At 38.4% G+C, this 19,138-nt stretch overlaps 1 protein-coding gene across 2 annotated transcripts in view; it reads right to left on the reverse strand.

Moving 5' to 3' along the window:
- CTNND2 (catenin (cadherin-associated protein), delta 2) overlaps window positions 1-19,138 on the reverse strand; it is a 694,597-nt gene that overhangs the window by 670,078 nt on the left and 5,381 nt on the right. For both annotated transcript variants that reach the window (XM_012650021.1, XM_012650019.1), the window contains exon 2: window positions 2,311-2,423. In XM_012650021.1, the coding sequence (XP_012505475.1) occupies window positions 2,311-2,324 (14 nt within the window). In that variant the 5' untranslated portion in view covers window positions 2,325-2,423. The remainder of the gene's footprint in view (window positions 1-2,310; window positions 2,424-19,138) is intronic.

The following is a 19,138-nucleotide window of genomic DNA, read 5'->3' on the forward strand; positions in this document are numbered from 1 at the left end:
TGAGCTAGAGATACAAGACACAGCATTAAAGTTTAGACCAAAAGTTGTCATGGGATCATTTTTCTGCCTACTTTGGTAGTTCACTGATGTATCTTATTCAGAACACTTTGGGCCTAAGAAAAGAAATCAATTCAAGGTAAATCAAATGAAATGAGGGAAGAGGACAGATTTTAAGGAGTTAATGGATAATCTCATAGACTCAACATATGAAATGCAGCCAGTCCTAATGACAACTGAACTAGTCTCATTGACTCTCAGGGACCATACAGTCTCTCTGTTGGGCTGCTCTCTGTCCCCACAGAGTCCTCCACTAGCACATAAGCCACTATGGCCACCATCAACTAGCACCCACCATCGATGGCACAGATTTGGGGGCACTGATTTCACATTTTCAATAGTAAGAGCCTAATTCCTGACAGGCCAGGGAGATCCATTTGAGGTCCAGGCAGGAACCGGAAATTGAGGCACAGGCTACAACATGGTTCTCCAGACCTACTCCTACCAGGGGCTGGGGTGGAGGAAAATGTAAAAGGCGGACAGCATGCAAAAATGTCACACAGAAAGATTAGGAATATGGATTGAAAAGGTAAACAGACCAATAGTGAAACAACAGGCTTCAAAGCAAACCAGATGCCAATCAGTGGTACATATGGACCTGTGAAGTATGACAGGCTTAGCTTCTCCTCAGGTGTTCAGCCTTAACAGAAAGCTCTTCAGACACACAACCACATGCAGTAAATCAAACACACACTAACAAATACTATTTTCTCCCTGCCTCAGACTCACTACCTTACAACCTCTCAACCTTATGAAAGCAATTTCAAGTGAACACAATTCACTTTTGCTTTTCTGTATCCATCCTGCTTTAATGTGGATGTTTAGACAAGTCTGTAATGAGTTTAAGACATCATGGTACATTTATTTGCAGCGACATATACCCCAGGCAGCTGGATGCAGAAGGAGATGCTTCCACATAGCCTAGGAAAGGTTTTGTAATGGAAAATGAGATTCCACCCATGTTGTTCATCCAGTCTGACAACACAGGGTACAGTGATTTCCATTTAAAGGAAAAAGTGATTACCACTGTCCAACAAAGAAAAGAACAATATTAAAAGATTAATGGCATGTGACTTCAATAGGAAACATTCCAACTGCAAATTTACAATGAGAAAATATTTCAGAGCAATGGATACAAAGATATTTTCATTCTTCCCTGGCAACAGGCAGCTAAGAGTCCGCCAAACTCACACTACTGCATCTACAGAGTGGCTGTCTACCCAGGACCGAGAATCCCTGCCCCCGTCCATCTAGGAGAGGCCATGTGACTGGTTCTCACCAATACACTGTGAGTGCAGTGACCCAAAAAGCAATGGGATTGAGGATGGGGCCATAGAGGATGGCAGGACTCTCAAGACAGAAGGAGTCTGGGTCCTTTGTCACTGCATGGCAGGGAAGCAGCACCCTGTAAGGCACTCCCTGTCTCAGCCTGTGCCACGAGGGAGAAACAAACTGCTATTGTGTTAAGTCACCGGACTGTTGTAGTTTATTTGCCACAGTAGCTATTGTTTCCTCCTGGAAAATGCAGAGTGTCCAAATACACCGTCAAACAAGATGGTAGGAAAGCACTGTGGGGTCTTGAGAAACAGAAGTTAAGCCTTAGAGAGCTTCACGATGTATCTCTCACACATCTACATACACACATCGTCATGTTCTCAAATACGGAAGTTTGGTTCTAAGGAGGATAATTTATTTTGTGGTCAAGTGACTGAAAGTTTTTTTTAATATTTCATAATCTCAAACAAACCACTAATTGAATAATCACTTCTATTTCTGGATGGGTGTATAGTTTTGAACACGGGGAATTGCACATATGGTTGATATTCACGGGGCAATTTGGTATCTTGCCATCATATATTAGCAAACAAGATAGGTTCTGCCAAAATGTTCTCTCTCTCATTTCAGGAACCTGTAACTCTGGATCATTTAGAAAAGAAACAAATAAACCAAGAGATTGTAATTTGGCATCTCCTGAGTTCCAGCAAGCTGATTGAATGCAAAGCTTGCCTTTGTGTAAAATTATGCATACTTTGCATTCGGGGCAGGCATTAATTTTGTTAAAAGTGTTTCCAGTACAAATCGGGCCATTTTGGACACCTTTTGAACATCTTAAATCAGGTCAGTTACAATTTCTCTCCAACATCCGACTGAGCGTTCCAATTCCGCTGCCGAGTTTGAAAGGAGAAGATAAACAGCACGATTTACTCTCAGCGGCAAGGCAAAGCACAGACAGGGAACAGAGCAGCGCGGTACCTGATGCTGCCCATGCTGCCGGTTTCGGATCCAAGCTTGCATCGCTCCAGCTGGCTGGCTACGATCTGCCGCTCAGCCTCCAGCTCGCGGGTCAGCCTTTCAAACTGTAATTCCTGAAAGAAACCCACCAACAAGATAAATTCTATCATCTACAAGGAAGGAGGAATTCAGACCAGAATGACAGGATGGCAGAGGGGAAAAAATTATGACTTTCCAAGATGCCAAATTTGAAAAATGGAGGATGTGCAATAAAAAAACGATCTGAAGTTCAGACACACTTGTGACCCCACTGGCTGCGGGACCTTGAACAAGTTATTTAATCTAAGTATCTGTTTTATCATCTGTAAAATGAGTTTAAATTACTTATTCCATAAGATGTACATGAGGATTAAATGAGATACCATCATGAAAAATCAACCTGAGCTAATAGTGTTTACTCCCTCCTGGACTTCCGGCTGCTTCTCCACTGTACACTAATTTGTCCTTCAAATTACCCACATATTCTAGATTGAAAAAATAATCCTTTAAAACCTACACTTTTCATGCCTTAAATTCCTGCAGAATGACAACGACAACAATTCTATGCAGCCTAATTACAAGTGCATAACCTTTGGGATTTTTGACATGTCACCTTAAAAAACAGCCATCTGAACCAATGAAAAATGCTTCCACAAAACTGCCTTAAATCTACTGTTGAAAGATTAACTTCAATGAAAAGTTATTTAATCAGAACTTCAAAGATCTCAGCTGTTCCAACTATAGGACTTTTGTACCATATTTTAGTCCTTATGTTTTATTTTCCCATATACTTAATTTTTAAAATAAATATAATTATAGCAAATCACATATTCTAACTAGAAATATCAGGAAAAGGTTTTACAATGTCACATTTAACTTCTTTTAAAAAATAAGTTATCCACACAGTTATGTTTTGGGTGTGAGAAAACAAGAATGCTTTTCCATATTTAAAATAGGGTGGGAGTTAGTTTTAGAGAACGAAAACTCTCAAAGTCACAGGAATATATTTTTCTAGAAAAGATTTTATTTACTTGTTACTCTGGGATACTCGGGTGAGATCTCTAAAAAGTAGGATCTGGTGTGTCCTCTACACGTATTAAAAATATCCTCGCTCTTTTCCATAAGAGCACATTTTTTTTTTATGTTGACATTATTTTGGGAATCTAAGTAAAAGACATTTTGTAAATGAGAGCTCCACTTTCCCTTCAAGGTGCTAAAACTGAGAAAGCATGTTGTTGTTTAAGCTCAAATTTTAATCTTCTAAAGGGCATCAAGTATTATTGGTAAGAAATTAATAACAAGACCTCTGCCCAATGCATTGCATGCATCTAACCTCTCCATTCTCCTCTCTTAAAGTTTTACTGCTTTTTTTTTTGGCAGTTCATTTCCATAAACATATCCAAATTCTAAAAGATTTTTCATTTCCAGGCTTTATACCATGTTGTATCTTAAATCTGTCTGTGTAACAGGAAACCAACTCAGACCTTTGAGTTGATAACGCCTCAAAAAAAAAAAAAAATCTTAACACTTAAAGACCATATAGAACTCCTCACCAGTAAATGGAAATTCATTATCTGTATTATGTAAGTGCTTTAGTGTGTTGCATGTTTTCCTGTGTTATAGTAGCTCAACACGGCGAGACAGTACAGAGATCTGATGCAGAATTCATAAGCCTTGGGCCTCTGCTAGGACAGATGCTGCTCTTGGGTGTGCCTGCTACAGCGTGTGACCTCCCTGTGGTTTTCTGCATGTCAGTCTTACACGGAAGGAGGTGATAAGAGATGACTTTTCCATCTGCAAGCCGCCTTCCCAAGGCACTTCCCAAGTACCAGAATTTCCGTGCTCTTCAACCCTTTGTGCAGATTCGTATTTCCACCTGGCTTCATTTCCCTTCTGTCCGAGGACCTTAGCTGTTCTTGTACTGTGGTTCTCTGGGTGAAGAAGTCTCTCAGCTTGACAGAACTTAAAGAGGGATTTATCTTGTCCTCATTTGTGAAAGACAGTTCTGCTCCACTGTTGTTTCATTTGCACTTATTCTGACAAAAAAAAAAAAAAATCTATGACTATCCTTAACTTTGTTTCTCTGAATATACATATGGTGGGTTTTTTCTCTGCTTTTGAAGATTTTCTCTTTATCTTTGGCACTGGGCAATTTGATGATGATGTCTCCTAGTGTAGTTTTCTTCATGTTTCTTATGTTTGGGGTTCATTGGGCTTCTTGGATCTCTGAATTTATAGATTCCATCAAATCTGAATTTTTTTCAGCCACTGTTCTTCAAAAAATGTTTTTTCTTCTCCACTACCTCCTGTCCTTCAGTTACTTCAATTAAGTGTGAATTAGGCCACTTGGAACTGTCCCACAGCTCCGGGGGTCTCTTTTCATTTGAGTTATTTTTTCTCTTTGTGTTTCATTTTGGGTAGTTTCTACAGGTGTATTCAAGCTAACTAATCTTTTCTTCTACAATGTATGATCTGCCATTAATCTCATTCAGTGCACGTTTATCTCAGACATTGGTGATCAAATATCTCTAGAAGTTTCATTTAGGTATTTTTATGTCTTTCATGAGTTACTTCACTTTTTGAATATGTGGAATACGCTTACACAACCTGTTTGAATGTCCTTATTTGCTCATTCTAACACCTGTGTCAGTTTCAGCTGATTCTCCTCCTCATGTTTTCTGCTACTCTGGGCAAGTGGTAATCTTTACACACAACATTTGGAATTCTGCCTTGTTGGTAGGTTCTGGGCATGTCTGTATTCCCACAAATACCTTCAGCTCTGTCCTGGGGCACATGAAGTTATTTGGAAACGATTCTATACTTTTGAGTTTTGCTTTCCAGATTTGTGAGGGGGATCAGAACAGCGCATAGTCTAGGGCTACTCATCCTGCACTAGCCAGGCCAGACCCTTCTGAGTGCCCAACTCAGTCCCCCATGGATCATGGAGTCTCCCAGCTTGGCTGGCGGGTGCTAGCATATATTCCCAGCCATGTGTACCAGGAATATTTCCCTGGCCTCTGGGAGCCTCCTTGCAAAGAGGGGCTGCTCCGTTCTCTAGTGACTATGAGAAGGGACCTCTGCAGAGTGCCCCTCTGGTATCTGGACTTGTGAACTCCAGCCGCCTTTACCTCCCTGGACTCCCGGTGCTGTCTCCCCTATTCAGGCTCTCTTTGTGTTCCCCTTTCTGCACTATAGGGGGAAACTCTCCCAGGCAGTAATTTCCTACCTACCCCCAAGTCAAGGGTATAAGGCTTATAAGGAGGGCTGTCTTGCCCTCAGCACACCACTGGAGCCAGCAACTTTCAGGACTCTACTTTGGCATAGTATTATGTTTGGAGTTGATAACTGAGCTTATGATAGGAAACAAGAAGAGCTGGAATGGAGGTTCTCAAATTTGGGACAACTGATTGGTTTTTCATCAGAGGATTGATTTTTCTCTTTGGTATGGGCCATTCCTATGGCCTAAAGGCACCTAGAGTAACCAGAGTATCTTCACAAGAGTGGACGAGTTTCTCTTGCACCGAGGGATCCTTAAACTGTGGTTTGGGTGGAAAGATGACATCCTACAGTTCTAACACAGTTTGGTGTTCGAGGGAGAACAGACCTCTCAGAACTGAATGAATAAGCCCCTAGGTTTCTCAGAGAATTTGAGATGGAACGGCATTCAAGAGAGGGATGTTGCTAATAACGCCAGGTGAATATGCAAGAAATTAACTGGAAAAATAAAAGCATGGGGATGTATTTAGTGACATTTGTAATATCGGTTATAAGTGAAGGCGCCGTATTAAATTAATTCAGTGAAGGTGAGACTATAAAGAAAGAAGGAAGAAAGATCTTTAAAGGTTATCTAGATTTGGAGGGTATAAGAAACAATAGAAGCCAGGCAAATAAATAAAATAGCCTTGGGGCAAAAAAGCACTAGCATGGCCTTTTCCTGGGTAGTTCCAGTGGAGAAGGGGTGACGTAAATCAGGCTATAAAAAGTGTAATGCAGGAACTGTCCAGAGACATTAGGACTTCATGGGAATTTACAGTAGCTGCTGTTTGAGGGAGAACATCCTATGGTAAAAGAAGTTTTAAGAGAAAGCAAAGTAGTTTTGGAGAGCTTAAATGTCCCTACTGTGTGGAAATTATTTTAGAGATCATAAAAATTCATAAAATTGTCAGATCAGTTATGCCAAAGTTCATTAAAGTTTACAAAGAGCCAAATTTAATTGGTGTCACTACTAGAATAGCATATTGTTGAGTCATAGGATGTGTTAGGATTATTATAAGAAAAATTATCATATAGTTTTATAACCTTTTCCTAAACAGCCTAAATTATTTATTTGGTTTAATTAAATATAGTTTATTATTAAATGTTTTTAAGTGGATTAAACATGTAAAGTCTCTTGAGGGGCTTAGCTAACTCAGTATGAAAACTGAAATCAGAAAACTCATAGTTTTATTAATTCCTTCAATAAATATTTTATTTAACATTGTGATGTAGCATTAATTAGAATGGTATGGGCTAAATTTGAGGAAGTGTAAACATTTATTATTGTTAAATCTTAAAAACAGTGATTCTTCTTCACTGCTATAGTCTGAATGTTTGTGTCCCACGCAAATTCATGTGTTGAAATCTTACCCGGCAAGATGACTGTATTAGGAGATGGGAGCCTATGGGTGATAAAATTATTACATTATAAAAAGGACCAAGGGAGCTTGTTGTCCCCTTCTACCATGTGAGGACGCAGAGAGAAAGCCCTGTCTGTGAACCAAGAAATGGGTTCTCGCCAGACACCAAATCTGTGTGCACCATGATCTTGGACTTCCCAGCCTCCAGAATTGTACGAAATAAAATTTCTCTTTATAAGCTATGCAGTTAATGGGATTTTGTTATGGCAGCCTGAACAGACTATGACAAAATGCATATGCTATTTATTGTATGCTTTCATTTCCATTAATACACAACATTTTATTTTCCCTAAGTTAACAATGTGGATCTTTTTGTTTCTTTGCTTACTTTTCTATATATAATACTTACCGCTGATCGAACCCCAAACTCCCCCGATTTGTATAACTTTTCTCTCAACGCAAACATACAAAATAGTATGTCAATATCAGCTACTGAAGAAATCTCTTCTACTCTTCTGACCTGCTCCACCCTGGCCTGGCTGCCTTCCTTGCACAGCTATCTTTTGGGATCTGTTCATCTCCATGGTGAGATTTCCTTTTTTTCTCTCTTCTGTGCTTTCCTGATTCCCTCATCAGTTGTCTACTTTCCAACTTCATTTTCTTTCCTGGTAGAAAATGTCTTTCCAGATACAAAGAGTGAACAGGAGGCTTTTTTTTTTGAGAGTTGCACATCTTACGTTTTTATTCTACTCTCACACTTAGTTAATGGGCTGGGTAAAGAAATAGAGAATTCTAGGCTGGAAATCATTTCCCCTCAGAGTTTTGAGACAATGTTTCATTATTTTCTACTCTCCAATGTTTCTGTTTAGAAGTGTGAAAACTTTCAGAGCTTTGTTTTTTTTTTTTTTTTTTTAATGAAATCTGCTTTTACTTTCTCTAGAAAACTTGTTTCATTCTCTCTGGGTCCCTAGTGTTCTAAGCTTTTATGGTGATATGTCTTGATATAACTCTAATTTTAGACATTCTGCTGGACATTTAGTGGGACATTTCAACTTAGAAATATGTTGTTTACATTTTAGGTGATTCTACTGAATTTTTTTTATGCCTTTCTCCCCCTTTTAAAAACATTTTTCTTGTTACTATTGTTTTCTTCTTTAACTCTAATTATTCAGATGCTAAAATCTACATCGGTCCTCAAACTTTCTTCTTTTAATCTTCTCTTGCAGTTTTCCATTGCTTTACCTTATGGAAAGTTTCCTCTCTCTTTAATCATGTAAGTCTCTAATGAGTGATTCATTGCCGTTATTGTGCTTTGATTTCTAAGAGTTAGCTTTTATTCTCTGAGCATTCCCTTTAATTAGCACCTGGTATTTATTTAATGGATGTAAAATCACCTCTTTTCCTTCTCCACGATATTAATGTTGTTGTTGTCTTTGTTTTCTTCTCTCTGCACAGTGCCTGTTTTACAGTGATTTTCTGTTTGTTTTGGAATCCATCTTTCATGTTGTACCTCTTTGAAAGGATCTCACGTTCTCTAGCAGCCTGCTCCTATTTGTGTGTGGAGTGAGACAGCTGATCGGACCTTGTCTGAGTGGGGCTTGTTGGCTGTGCCCTTCCAGGAGAAGCTCTGAGTGTGTCCATGGCAGGAACCGTGCAGAACTCCCAGCAAAGACTCCTACAAGCTCCAGCTTTGAGTGTAAACCTGTGGCTGCCCTTCTTCCACAAACTGTGTAGGGGTAAAGCTAGGTGAGGGTAAGGTGGGGGTGTCAAAATTTAGCAAGTAAAATTTTATTTATTCAATGCTCTACTTTAAACACTCACTCTTGAGGTCCCTCAGTCAAGAGAATTTTCATTTCACCTCCTCCCAAGAATCAACCCCTAGTCTTCGCCACAGTGGAGTAGGGGATTTGGAGTCCAACTGATATCTACACAGATTTTGAGCCAATCTCCAGCTTGTTGCTGTACTGATGCCCCATTCCCCTACCCCCAATACCTTTGAAAGGTTTTCCTGTATAAATTGGCCTACATTTTAATTTACCCCACTGCTTAGAACGCCATTCTCTAGGGTGTGATGAGTCATCTCCCACTTTGTCCATCTACCATATTTTAACAGTTTTGAGACACATTTTTTATAATTTAATATCTCTGGATTTACTAGCTCTCAGATTGGGATGACATACATTTGATACCACGTGACAGTTTGTTGGAGGTATTATTGCTTTCTTCACAGTACTTTAAGTAATTCTAATAACTAATGCCTCTCAAACTTGGAGAAGTATGGTTCTTCATTCACCTACTCTCTATGTTTATGGGGTTATATCCCTTTTTAATAAATCTCATTACCATTTTGGCAAGGGGGCAGAGGTTAATACAAGGGTTCAAACTATCTCTGTTTGGAGGTCAGATCATTTTGTTAAAGAAGTTGGAAATCTCAGGGCAAAGGGTGAACCTAAAACATCCCACATCTTTGTATCATCTGTTGAATTCCCTAAGCTAGAATATTCTAATTTGCATAAGTTAGTCCCTTTGCTCTCTTTCCAAGCATAACCATATCCCACACCAAGGTGCTGGTCACATTCCTGGTTAGAAAGATTTAAAGAATGTCTGACGTCTGATACTTCAAGTTTCAGTTAACTTTCCTCTGTGCCCTCAATTTCTGGAATTTGGGTTCATACCTAGCTCTATTTTGAGCAAATCTCTGGGTCAGTAATAAAGATAGCAATCATTCTCTAGGCCTGAGGCCCTTACAGGAGCATTTTGTTAACAACTCAAACTTCTTGGGGACTAATGTCTCGACACCATTTCTGCACCTGCTGTTGGCTTCTTTTGATGGCTGCTTTGCCTGTCTGTTGAGTTGTCCACTTGATCTACACCTCTGCCCTACCTTGACCTCTCGCTCCTCCCTGCTCAAGACTGCCCATTGCCTGGTACACACATTAGCTCCTGACAGAGTCTCAGCAAATTTTCTCTTTCCTCCAGAGACTCACCACCACCTCTGGTATTTCTTTCACTCTCTCCTTGCCTTGCCCATCCCATCTGCAGATGAGACCTGCTTCTCAGAAGCACAAATGCTAACACAATCAAGTTGGCTATATGTAAAATAAGAGTATGAAAGATCATTGCTGTTTTTTCTTCAGAAGCTAAGATTCAGTGGTTTAATGGAGTCTGACTTAGTAACGATGCTTGCAATAATGGTGCAAAATGACTGTTCGAGTATTTTAAAGTATTTCATTAGAAAGTGGATTATGGTCATTTTCATTGTCCAGACTTTTTCCTCAGATATTCTTCTACCTGGGAAAGGGTCAGAGTACAGGATTGTGGTTTCTCTTTCCCTGTGTAGATGAGCTCTTTCTCCCTGGTGTCTTTCTTCTCTGCACCCATCTCTGCACAATTTATACCACTAAGTAAACCTGGGTGATCTTTTTTCTCACATCACTTTTAATTCCTATTTCACATGAATGAGTTGACTTCATGGCCACACCCCTTGACAATGTTAATTTCATCCCACAGAGACATATTGCAAAGCCAAGTCTGAAGGGAAGATAGCACAAATGACAGGGTAATAATCGGAAGCCTACAGCAAACTGCCCAACAAATCTAGAAAGAACAAGCTGTGATGTCAAGATGGAATGGAACAAATCAATGTCAACTGTAAAGCCGTGTAGAACTCGTTGGTGAGTCAAAAACTATGGCAAAGAGCTGTCCACGAAAGTTTACAAAACTGACAGATTAATGTTTTAAACAACTACAATGTCATCCTGGGTTACCTAGCAAGACAGGAGATGACAGGGATCAGCGCTCTGAAGTAGAATCATAGGCACCTTTCCAGAACAGTTTCTATATAGTAAAAATGTAAGAAAACACCTCTTTCTAACCAATTCCTTCATTCTGCAGGATGCCTTCTGCTTTTTTTCTGCCATTTTATCTTGCCAAATGCCTTGTTAGTCAAATAAACTATGTTTACCATAGTTACTTAATTCATCTAAATGACAGGACTCCATGGGATAAAGAAAGCCACATTTTTTGGCATTTTCACATGATGTAAAATTCCATTAGGTTTCATTAAAGATTTAGTAGCATTATTATATTGGTGACTCTTAACTATTCACAGTAATCTCTACAACTATACTTTAATGCCTGGTACCGCCCCCTGAACTAAAAAAAAAAAAAAATTATAGCTAATAGAGCTCCAGTATGTGCATTTTGAAAATTTGCTACTAGTTTTTTTTTTTTTTTTTTATGCCCATACCTACTTGGGAATGACTATCCCACTTATGACAATATCACATAAGAATGGCAATCAATATTTTAAATATTTACTTACCATGTACCCTACTCTGCTAAGTACTTTACATGCATTAACTTATTAATTCCTCACACTGACCCAATAAGGTAGGCATTTGACTGTCTAAAATGTCTCAGACTTAAAAATGTTAAGTAGCTTCTCTAAAGATTAGCTGGGACCAGCACTAGAAGTCTAACCCAAACTAAGTGTTCAGAACCCCATTGCTTCAAAAACTCAAAGACTATTTATTAATATCTTCACTGCTTGAGCAGAGGCTATAGAACCAGGAACAACACAGCCAAATGAATAAAACAAATTCCTTTAATAAGGAAGGATTCTAGCTCATCATTTCATGCTCGCTTTTATTTCAGCTTTCCCCACCTGCCTGGAAATAAAATATTAGAATTATTATTTACAGCCATAGAAAGAATTATACTTATTGTACTATTCAAGTTGATGCTGAAACTGAAATATTTCCTTCTAATAATGGCTCTTAACTTTCAAGAGGGGCAATGCCAGACTCGGATATGCTCAAGAAGGGCGATGAAGATAGTGAGGAGGCAGCTCCAGCACTCTTGCTTGTGTTTGTTCCGAGCGGAGGAAGCAGCCTAAACCCAGGTTCAGCCCAAACTGATGACATGCATCCCCTCAAATGGGCTTCACACATGTTCAGTCTGCACTCACTGCTTCAAGTATCCATTTCCTCTTCCCCACTTTCTTCCTTTCCCTCAAATCTAGGGACAGTGCCTTTGCCTTTTAATTTTACAGTGATGTAACACAACGGTGCTTCATTTAACTGCCATCAGTTCTGTATGAGTGTATTCCTGACCTCTCCCTCACTCTCTCCACCTGGGAAGAACTGACTATCGTGCTCATAGCACCAACAACACTTTATTGAATCCACTTGACTACACACCTGTCCTCTCCCTTGGGCCACACATGTCTTGACAGCAAGAACCAGCCTTTGCAGTATCATCTTCTTCTCACTTAGCACAGAGTGGACTCAATACATGATGAATGGAGGGATGGATAAGTGTCTTAATGTATGACCTCAACAAATAAAATTTTGGATCAATATGAGAAAGTGTGCAATAGTGTAGAGCAAATACAAAACGTATCTGAGAAAATGTACAAGATGAGGTTAAATTACTTTTGTGGCATTTCTAATGCAAGATTTATATGATCTTTTCCATAAATTGCTCTTTCTCATTCTTGCCTGTATGCTCTCTTGCGCTCTCTCTCTCAATCCCTGTCTCTCTCTCACGTGTGCACACACACACATACACACACACACACATTTGTATATCTTTTGTATAGCTAAACTGTGTTAGGAAGAATGCAACTCCAAACAGAAATATTTGAGTGACAAAAGGATAATGTTTATCCTTTCTCACTGGACACTCTTCATTGAAACTTCAATAGCTAAACATTCGCATCAGTGGAATAATCATATATACTCTCATCGCCAAACACCATCAGCACTTACTTCCCTTGACCTGCTGCCAGCGTTTTACTCTGATGGCCTCTTCTTCTCTCCAGTAACAAACTCTTCTGATGGTTTCGAAGACACCATCTCCTGCTTTCCTTCCCACCTCTCTGGATGCTTTTCTCACCTTCTTGTTTTCCTCTGTAATTGTCTCTTTCTCTCTTAAGCCACCGTTTTACTTGTGATTCTTTTAAAGCTCTATTTTCTTACACTTTCTCTGAATAATCTCATCCATTCCCACAGCCTCCATGACTAACTCTTGGTATTTATCCATTTGGTCCCTTTGCCATTAAGTCCCCAACACCAGAGGTTCACACCGAAAACCAAGATCAACCAAAACATGCAAACCTACTTGTGCTCCTTTGTTTTCCTATCTCACAAAATGACACTATTTACCCAAATGGTTTAATCCTAAAATTTGTGTATCTTTCTGGACTCTGTCCTCTCCAGAGATACATAACAAATTATCTCTACTCTGTCCACTGAGTGATCTACTGACACAGCCCCAGTTTTAAGCCACCGATCTCTCCTGCCTAGATTCCTAAACTCAGTCTCCTAATTGGAGTATCTGCCTCTTGTTCATACTTGCTTTCAATCTGTTCTCCAAAATATAGCCAAAAATTATCTTTTAAAAATAACAAATGTGATCATGTCATTCATTTATTTAGAAACTTTTAGAGGCTCTTTATTTCCAAACATAAAAATGATTTGTTCCTAACATTTAACCCTTCAATGGCTCAACATGTTATAACATTAAAGGAAATATTCCCTACCACAAGCACCAACATCTGTCTCTCTGAAAATTTGATATTAATTTGAGCAACTGAATATGTTGATAAAATCTTATTGGGTGTCCCTATTCATATTTTTCTTTTGTTTATATAAAAAAACATAGAATTTCAAATGTTAATACAGTGTTATTGATTTGAAATTATAGATATAACCTAAAACAGCTAAAACTTCTCACCACATCTTCTTTCAAACTACTGTTTAATAGTTTCCACTAGTTACTAACTACCATCCAGTTCCTCCCATCTTCAAAGCTATTCTTCCTTTTGTGGCCACCAAGAAATGTATGGAACACTTTTCAGAATGAGGAAGAACACCGTTCCGACTTTTGAGAAAAGCATCAGTAGAGGCTTGTTTTCTACTGACCTTGCCTCCAAACTGTGAAATCTACATTTTTAAAAAAATAAACCAAATCGTAAAATTGACATTTTCAGATACCTTTATCCTACATCATTGCATGGCAGAATAATTCATTTTCTCATCATTTCACTTCCTTGCTAACAAAATTTTCTAACGAATTTCACCAGTAGCTCTTTGAGAGGTGAGTGTCTGTGAGCATTTCAAGAATGTTTCAAGTCTCTTCGGTGGTTCCACATTCCCAGAGAGTTAAATAATTTGATCACTGGAAATCAAAATTTTCCCCCAACAATATGGTGATATTGCTGATTTTTTCTTCAGAATCACAATATCAGCATTTTCTGGTACAAAAATGAAATTCCAAAGGAGCACCACCTGCCCACAGACAGAAACCACAGATATGTGTTGAACCCTTCATGCTTATTTGCCAGGCAGCAAATCACAAGTTCCAATTATTTGAGAGTTATTATCACGTTTTATTCCAAAGCACGAATGATGCTATCTTCTTCAACCAAATCGCTCGTATCTACTACATATTAGGTGTCAAATAAACATTTATGGAATGAATGAATAAAATACAATAGGACAGCAGATACTTATCTACAAAGCATTCTGCAAGGTGCTAAGAGACACAGGCAAGGAAAACTCGGGCACAAAATTAGTTCAAGAATGGATCCTGCTGGCAGTTTTCAGTCTAGCAGAAGAGTGGACATCTGTACGTCATTAACTAGAATACGAATAAAATGCTAAGTTGTAATGAAAGAGATATAAGTGAATTTCAAAAACAACTTCCCATTAGAAAATACAGAAGGGGCTGGGGAGAGGAAGAAATCAAGGACAATGCCACATCTGGGGTAGATAAGGAGACATTATTATTTGACTACATGACAGGGTGGAGGAACGTCTTACAGATGAAAACAACAGCATCATGACTTAAGGCACAGAGTTGGACAAACACTGAATGTGTATGGATGTGTTTCAGGATATAAGCAGAGTTACTTCTGATTGGAGTGTAGGGCCAGACTGAATATCAGGCAAATAAATTACGAGTTTGACATAAGTAAAAGGTTGAAATTCAGCAACGATCCTGATTTTATTCATTTATTGAATCTGATGCACCATCTCATCTATTTCCATACTCCAAGTAAGAAGCCCTTTGAACTTTTATTGAACTCATTTATTTCACTGACAAGAAAATAGTTAATAAAATTTAACTCATTTTTTGACATTTGGAGGGTCAATAGTGTAAATATGGATCTTGTACTGTATTGCACTACAAGGATGTTAGTTTGCAGGTCCCTAAATGTCCTGTCATCTGTAGGGCTTTTTCATAATTAGGTGAACACAATAAAGTCCTCTGGGGTTGTGGACACAGAGAGCTATTGGCTCTTACAACCAAAGAAATAGTCTCATTTTCTTCCTCTTCATTTATGTGTTGACATTTTTTTCTATCCATTTTTTTTTTTTTTGCGTGTATCTTTCAGAGCTTCTGTTCCTCATTGTCTCCAGAGTGGTTTTTAATTGCTACTGTCACATCCCCTGTTGATGGAGGCACCTAAGTTACCATAGGGTTGACACCAGGTAAGAGGGAGTTATTATTAAAATAATACCCTAACATATTGCATAAGAGTTTCATTATTTGCATAAAAAAGCAATATTGTTACTGTAATTATTTTATCTTCATAATGATCCAGTAAAGGATCTAGGATATGAAATATAATCCATCTGCGTAAAGAAGAGTGGACTGGTAATCAGAGAGGTTAAGTGCATAATTCAAGATTACTCAGTTAGTGGTATAGCGGAGACAGCACAGTGACAGCTGGCCTGGCGGTCTTTCCTGTTCTTGATAAGGTATGTAATATGTATGTGCATGTCAACTCTTTCACTTCATTTGTGAAATATATTTCCCCACTGCTTAGGTAGTAACATATTCAAAACATGAACATTCTTATATTAGCTTGTTTAAATCCGTATAGGACAACAGGATCTGATGCTACTGTTCATTTCTTACGATACTGTGCATTCAATTAAAAGAAAATGCTTTCTTTGCTAAAGGAGCTTAATGATTTGAACATTTCAGTGTGATCTATTCTCAGATCAACTTCAAAAGACTAAATTTAAATCTATCTTCAAGCTGTGAAGGTTTTAGTTTCTTTATTTTTTTTTTTTTCCTTTTTGAAATTCCTCTGCTGGGAATGAAGTAAGTACAGCCTAACAGGGATAGATCCATATTTGTATCCTGATAATCAAACAAGAACTTGTAGGAATGTAGCGGTGATGAAGGTACCACTGTTGATATAGTTTATACAAGTCAGAGCAAAATGAACTGTGACCAGCAGATTCCTTCCATAGTCATCACCCCTTTCACATCTCTCCAACGTGTGGAAGCTTCTTAATGGTTGTGCATCACAAGTTTGCAGGCTTATTTTCAGTCGTAAAGAATAGTGTACCAGATGCTCCTGGTACACTGAATTTGTCACACTGTAGACAAGCTAATATCATTATGTGAGACCACGGGGGAAAAAATAAAAGACTCGCATTTAATCCATATTAACTACCAGGAGACCCATCAAGGCAGTTGGGCTAGCTCATGATACAGCAGCTTCTAGCAAATTAGCAGCCCATAACAACTTAGTTATAATGAGCTGCAAGATCTTACACCATAAGCTCAACTCCATTAAAGTGAATTCAAGTACATGAATTCATGTACAAAGTATAACCTTAACATCTGTCTGTGCTTAGCCAATATTTTGTTTATGCCTTTTTAGGAACAGCCAAATTATTTTTTGTGTCCCCTGAAACTAGGTACTGTAATTCCATCAACTGCAGCTCTACCTGACAGAGAAGGCAGAGCGCCGAGCAGGAAGCTGCCCCTGATTCCGGCAGCTGTTTTGTACATATTAAGCCAATTTTTTCCCAAACAACTTTCCCTTGCTATACAAATGGGAAAAGCAATAGTCTGGTCAGAAATTACATAGTTAAAAAGACATGGGTATCTGATAAATACCCTAGAACTGGTATTTAGTTAAACCGAATGACTTAATCGTATCCTACTACACTCAGCATGGAGAACCTTTCTATTTTAATAAACCTAGGTCATTTCCCCCCCGCCTCCAAAATCAATGCCCTCCTTCCTTGTCCACAGTGGAACGAATATTCTGTAGGGGCTCAGGAAATAATATCATCACTGTTACAACGGTTATTTCTGCTTTACATATGAGGGAACAGAAGAATAGACCACCCATGGTTCACCAGTTGCTAAGTGAAGAAACAGACATTCAATATAGAGTTTAAGATATTTTCCACAGAGTTTTATGTACAGGATGAATAAATAAATATTTATGTGAATAATCTAATTTTCCTATTCTTTTTTTCTGTATTAAATAGCAAGTGGACATTAATCAGTTGGACAGTGTTTTCAAAATTCTTATCTTACCTTCAGAAACCTGACCAACAGAAAAATGGGTACTGCATATATCATTATGGGTTTTCTAGATTTTTACACACCCAAACTTCATCTAGTTCTGATCAGCCCAGATACAGTGTCTTAAACGTTTCATGGAATTCTACGTGTGGATGGGATCTAGGAAGTCATTCACTTCATCCTCCTTCTTCTTCAAGAGTCAGCCTCTCAAGGCAGCTCCTGAGCAGCTCAAACTCATATGCATCCCATTGCACTGAAGGGTGACTCTGGTCATCCAAATCATAGTATGCCTTCTTATAAAAATCTAATAATTAGTTCTGATTCCGACTTCTGTTTTAGTTGTCTTCTGATTCACTGAAGCATTACACTGAATTTTTCATCAGACTGCCCACATTTGAAAACCACATCTTCTCTTCTGTGATTCAAACAGGAGCAGTTTAGAGATCTCAACACTGTTTTTAGGGATCCCCTCAATCTGGCCACACCTGGGCAATGTCTCTCTTGTTTGCTGATGCCTTCCTTCCCCAATTCATATCACCCAACATTTCACACAATATTTCAAATATGGTCTGAAAAGGGCCAAGTACTTAAGAACCATCACTTTTCTTATAACTTTGAAATTGAACTTCCATTAATGTAATTTAAGGTTATGTCAGCTTTCTTAGCCTTGCCAAATAGCTGCCTTATAAGAAACTTGAATTTAACTAAACTTCAAGTACTTTTTTTTCTGAACCTCCACCAAATCAGACTTCCCTACACTACCGACCTCTGCAGTTGAGAATTTTGGATCTATAAATAAGGCTAGATGTGCATTTCAAATTTTTATCTTTTTCTTTTTATCTCATATTTTTCAGCATTTAACGTTCTTCTCGAAACCAAATTCTGCATCAAATATATGCATATTTTCTTAGCCTTGTGTAACCTGCAAATTCCATAGGCTTGCTTTGAAGAAATTGGTGCAATTCTCTGATTAGAGCTTTGAATAGGAAATATATAAGCAATGCTTCACCATCTTTCCATGTTGATCATGATCTACTAAACAGTGTGCCCGAAGGGATATATAAACACAGGTCTAATACACATCATCAGCAAACACCTTGGATTGTTTCCTAGGACCTGGATGCAATGCACTGTGCAGTCAATGTTGTCTTATTGGCCCCCTATCTGCAGAATGATTGGTGATTACACGTTCATTTGCAAATGAAGAACAATCATTCACAATTATATGATCATCTTCTTCGGTAAGTTCAGACTCAGGTTATAATTGAGACAGAGGGTCTTACAAGGACAAACATCTAAGCTTCATAAATTACCTATTTCTCATATGTCAGGTTTCAGATTTTATTGCTGACTTCCCTACAATTTGCTGAGCTGTGCAGCTCAGTTAGTTGGGGGCAGCAGTTGCCTCTGAAGTGGGGTGCACAAGGCAATCCAGTGGGGTATGAGGAGTAAAGGTTTGAACTTATATTTAAATGTACTGTTCTCATCTTGTGAAAATTAGTTTTTATTATATTTTCTAACACAAATTTTGGTACAGTAGTACATTTATATCACGTACAAATAAATGAGCATATAATGGATGTTCTTGCTCACTAAAGTGACAGCTCCCTGAGGGCAGGGACTTTGTGTTCTCTTTATTTCTAGTTTTTAAAACAGCAACTGGTAAATAGTAGAAGCTCAGTAAACAATGATGTAATAATAACTACACTATGCTATTTAATTAAAAACATCATTATGAGATGCTCTGGAAATATTAAGCATCCATAGACTGAATAAATAGAATGGAAATGATAAACAAGTGTGCACAATAAAATAAGCAACACAATGGCTGTGAATGAAAGCAATCTGTGAAT

The sequence above is a fragment of the Propithecus coquereli genome, unplaced genomic scaffold (genome assembly GCF_000956105.1).
Source record: "Propithecus coquereli isolate 6110/MARCELLA unplaced genomic scaffold, Pcoq_1.0 Scaffold309, whole genome shotgun sequence".
In the NCBI taxonomy this organism is placed as follows: Eukaryota; Metazoa; Chordata; class Mammalia; order Primates; family Indriidae; genus Propithecus; species Propithecus coquereli.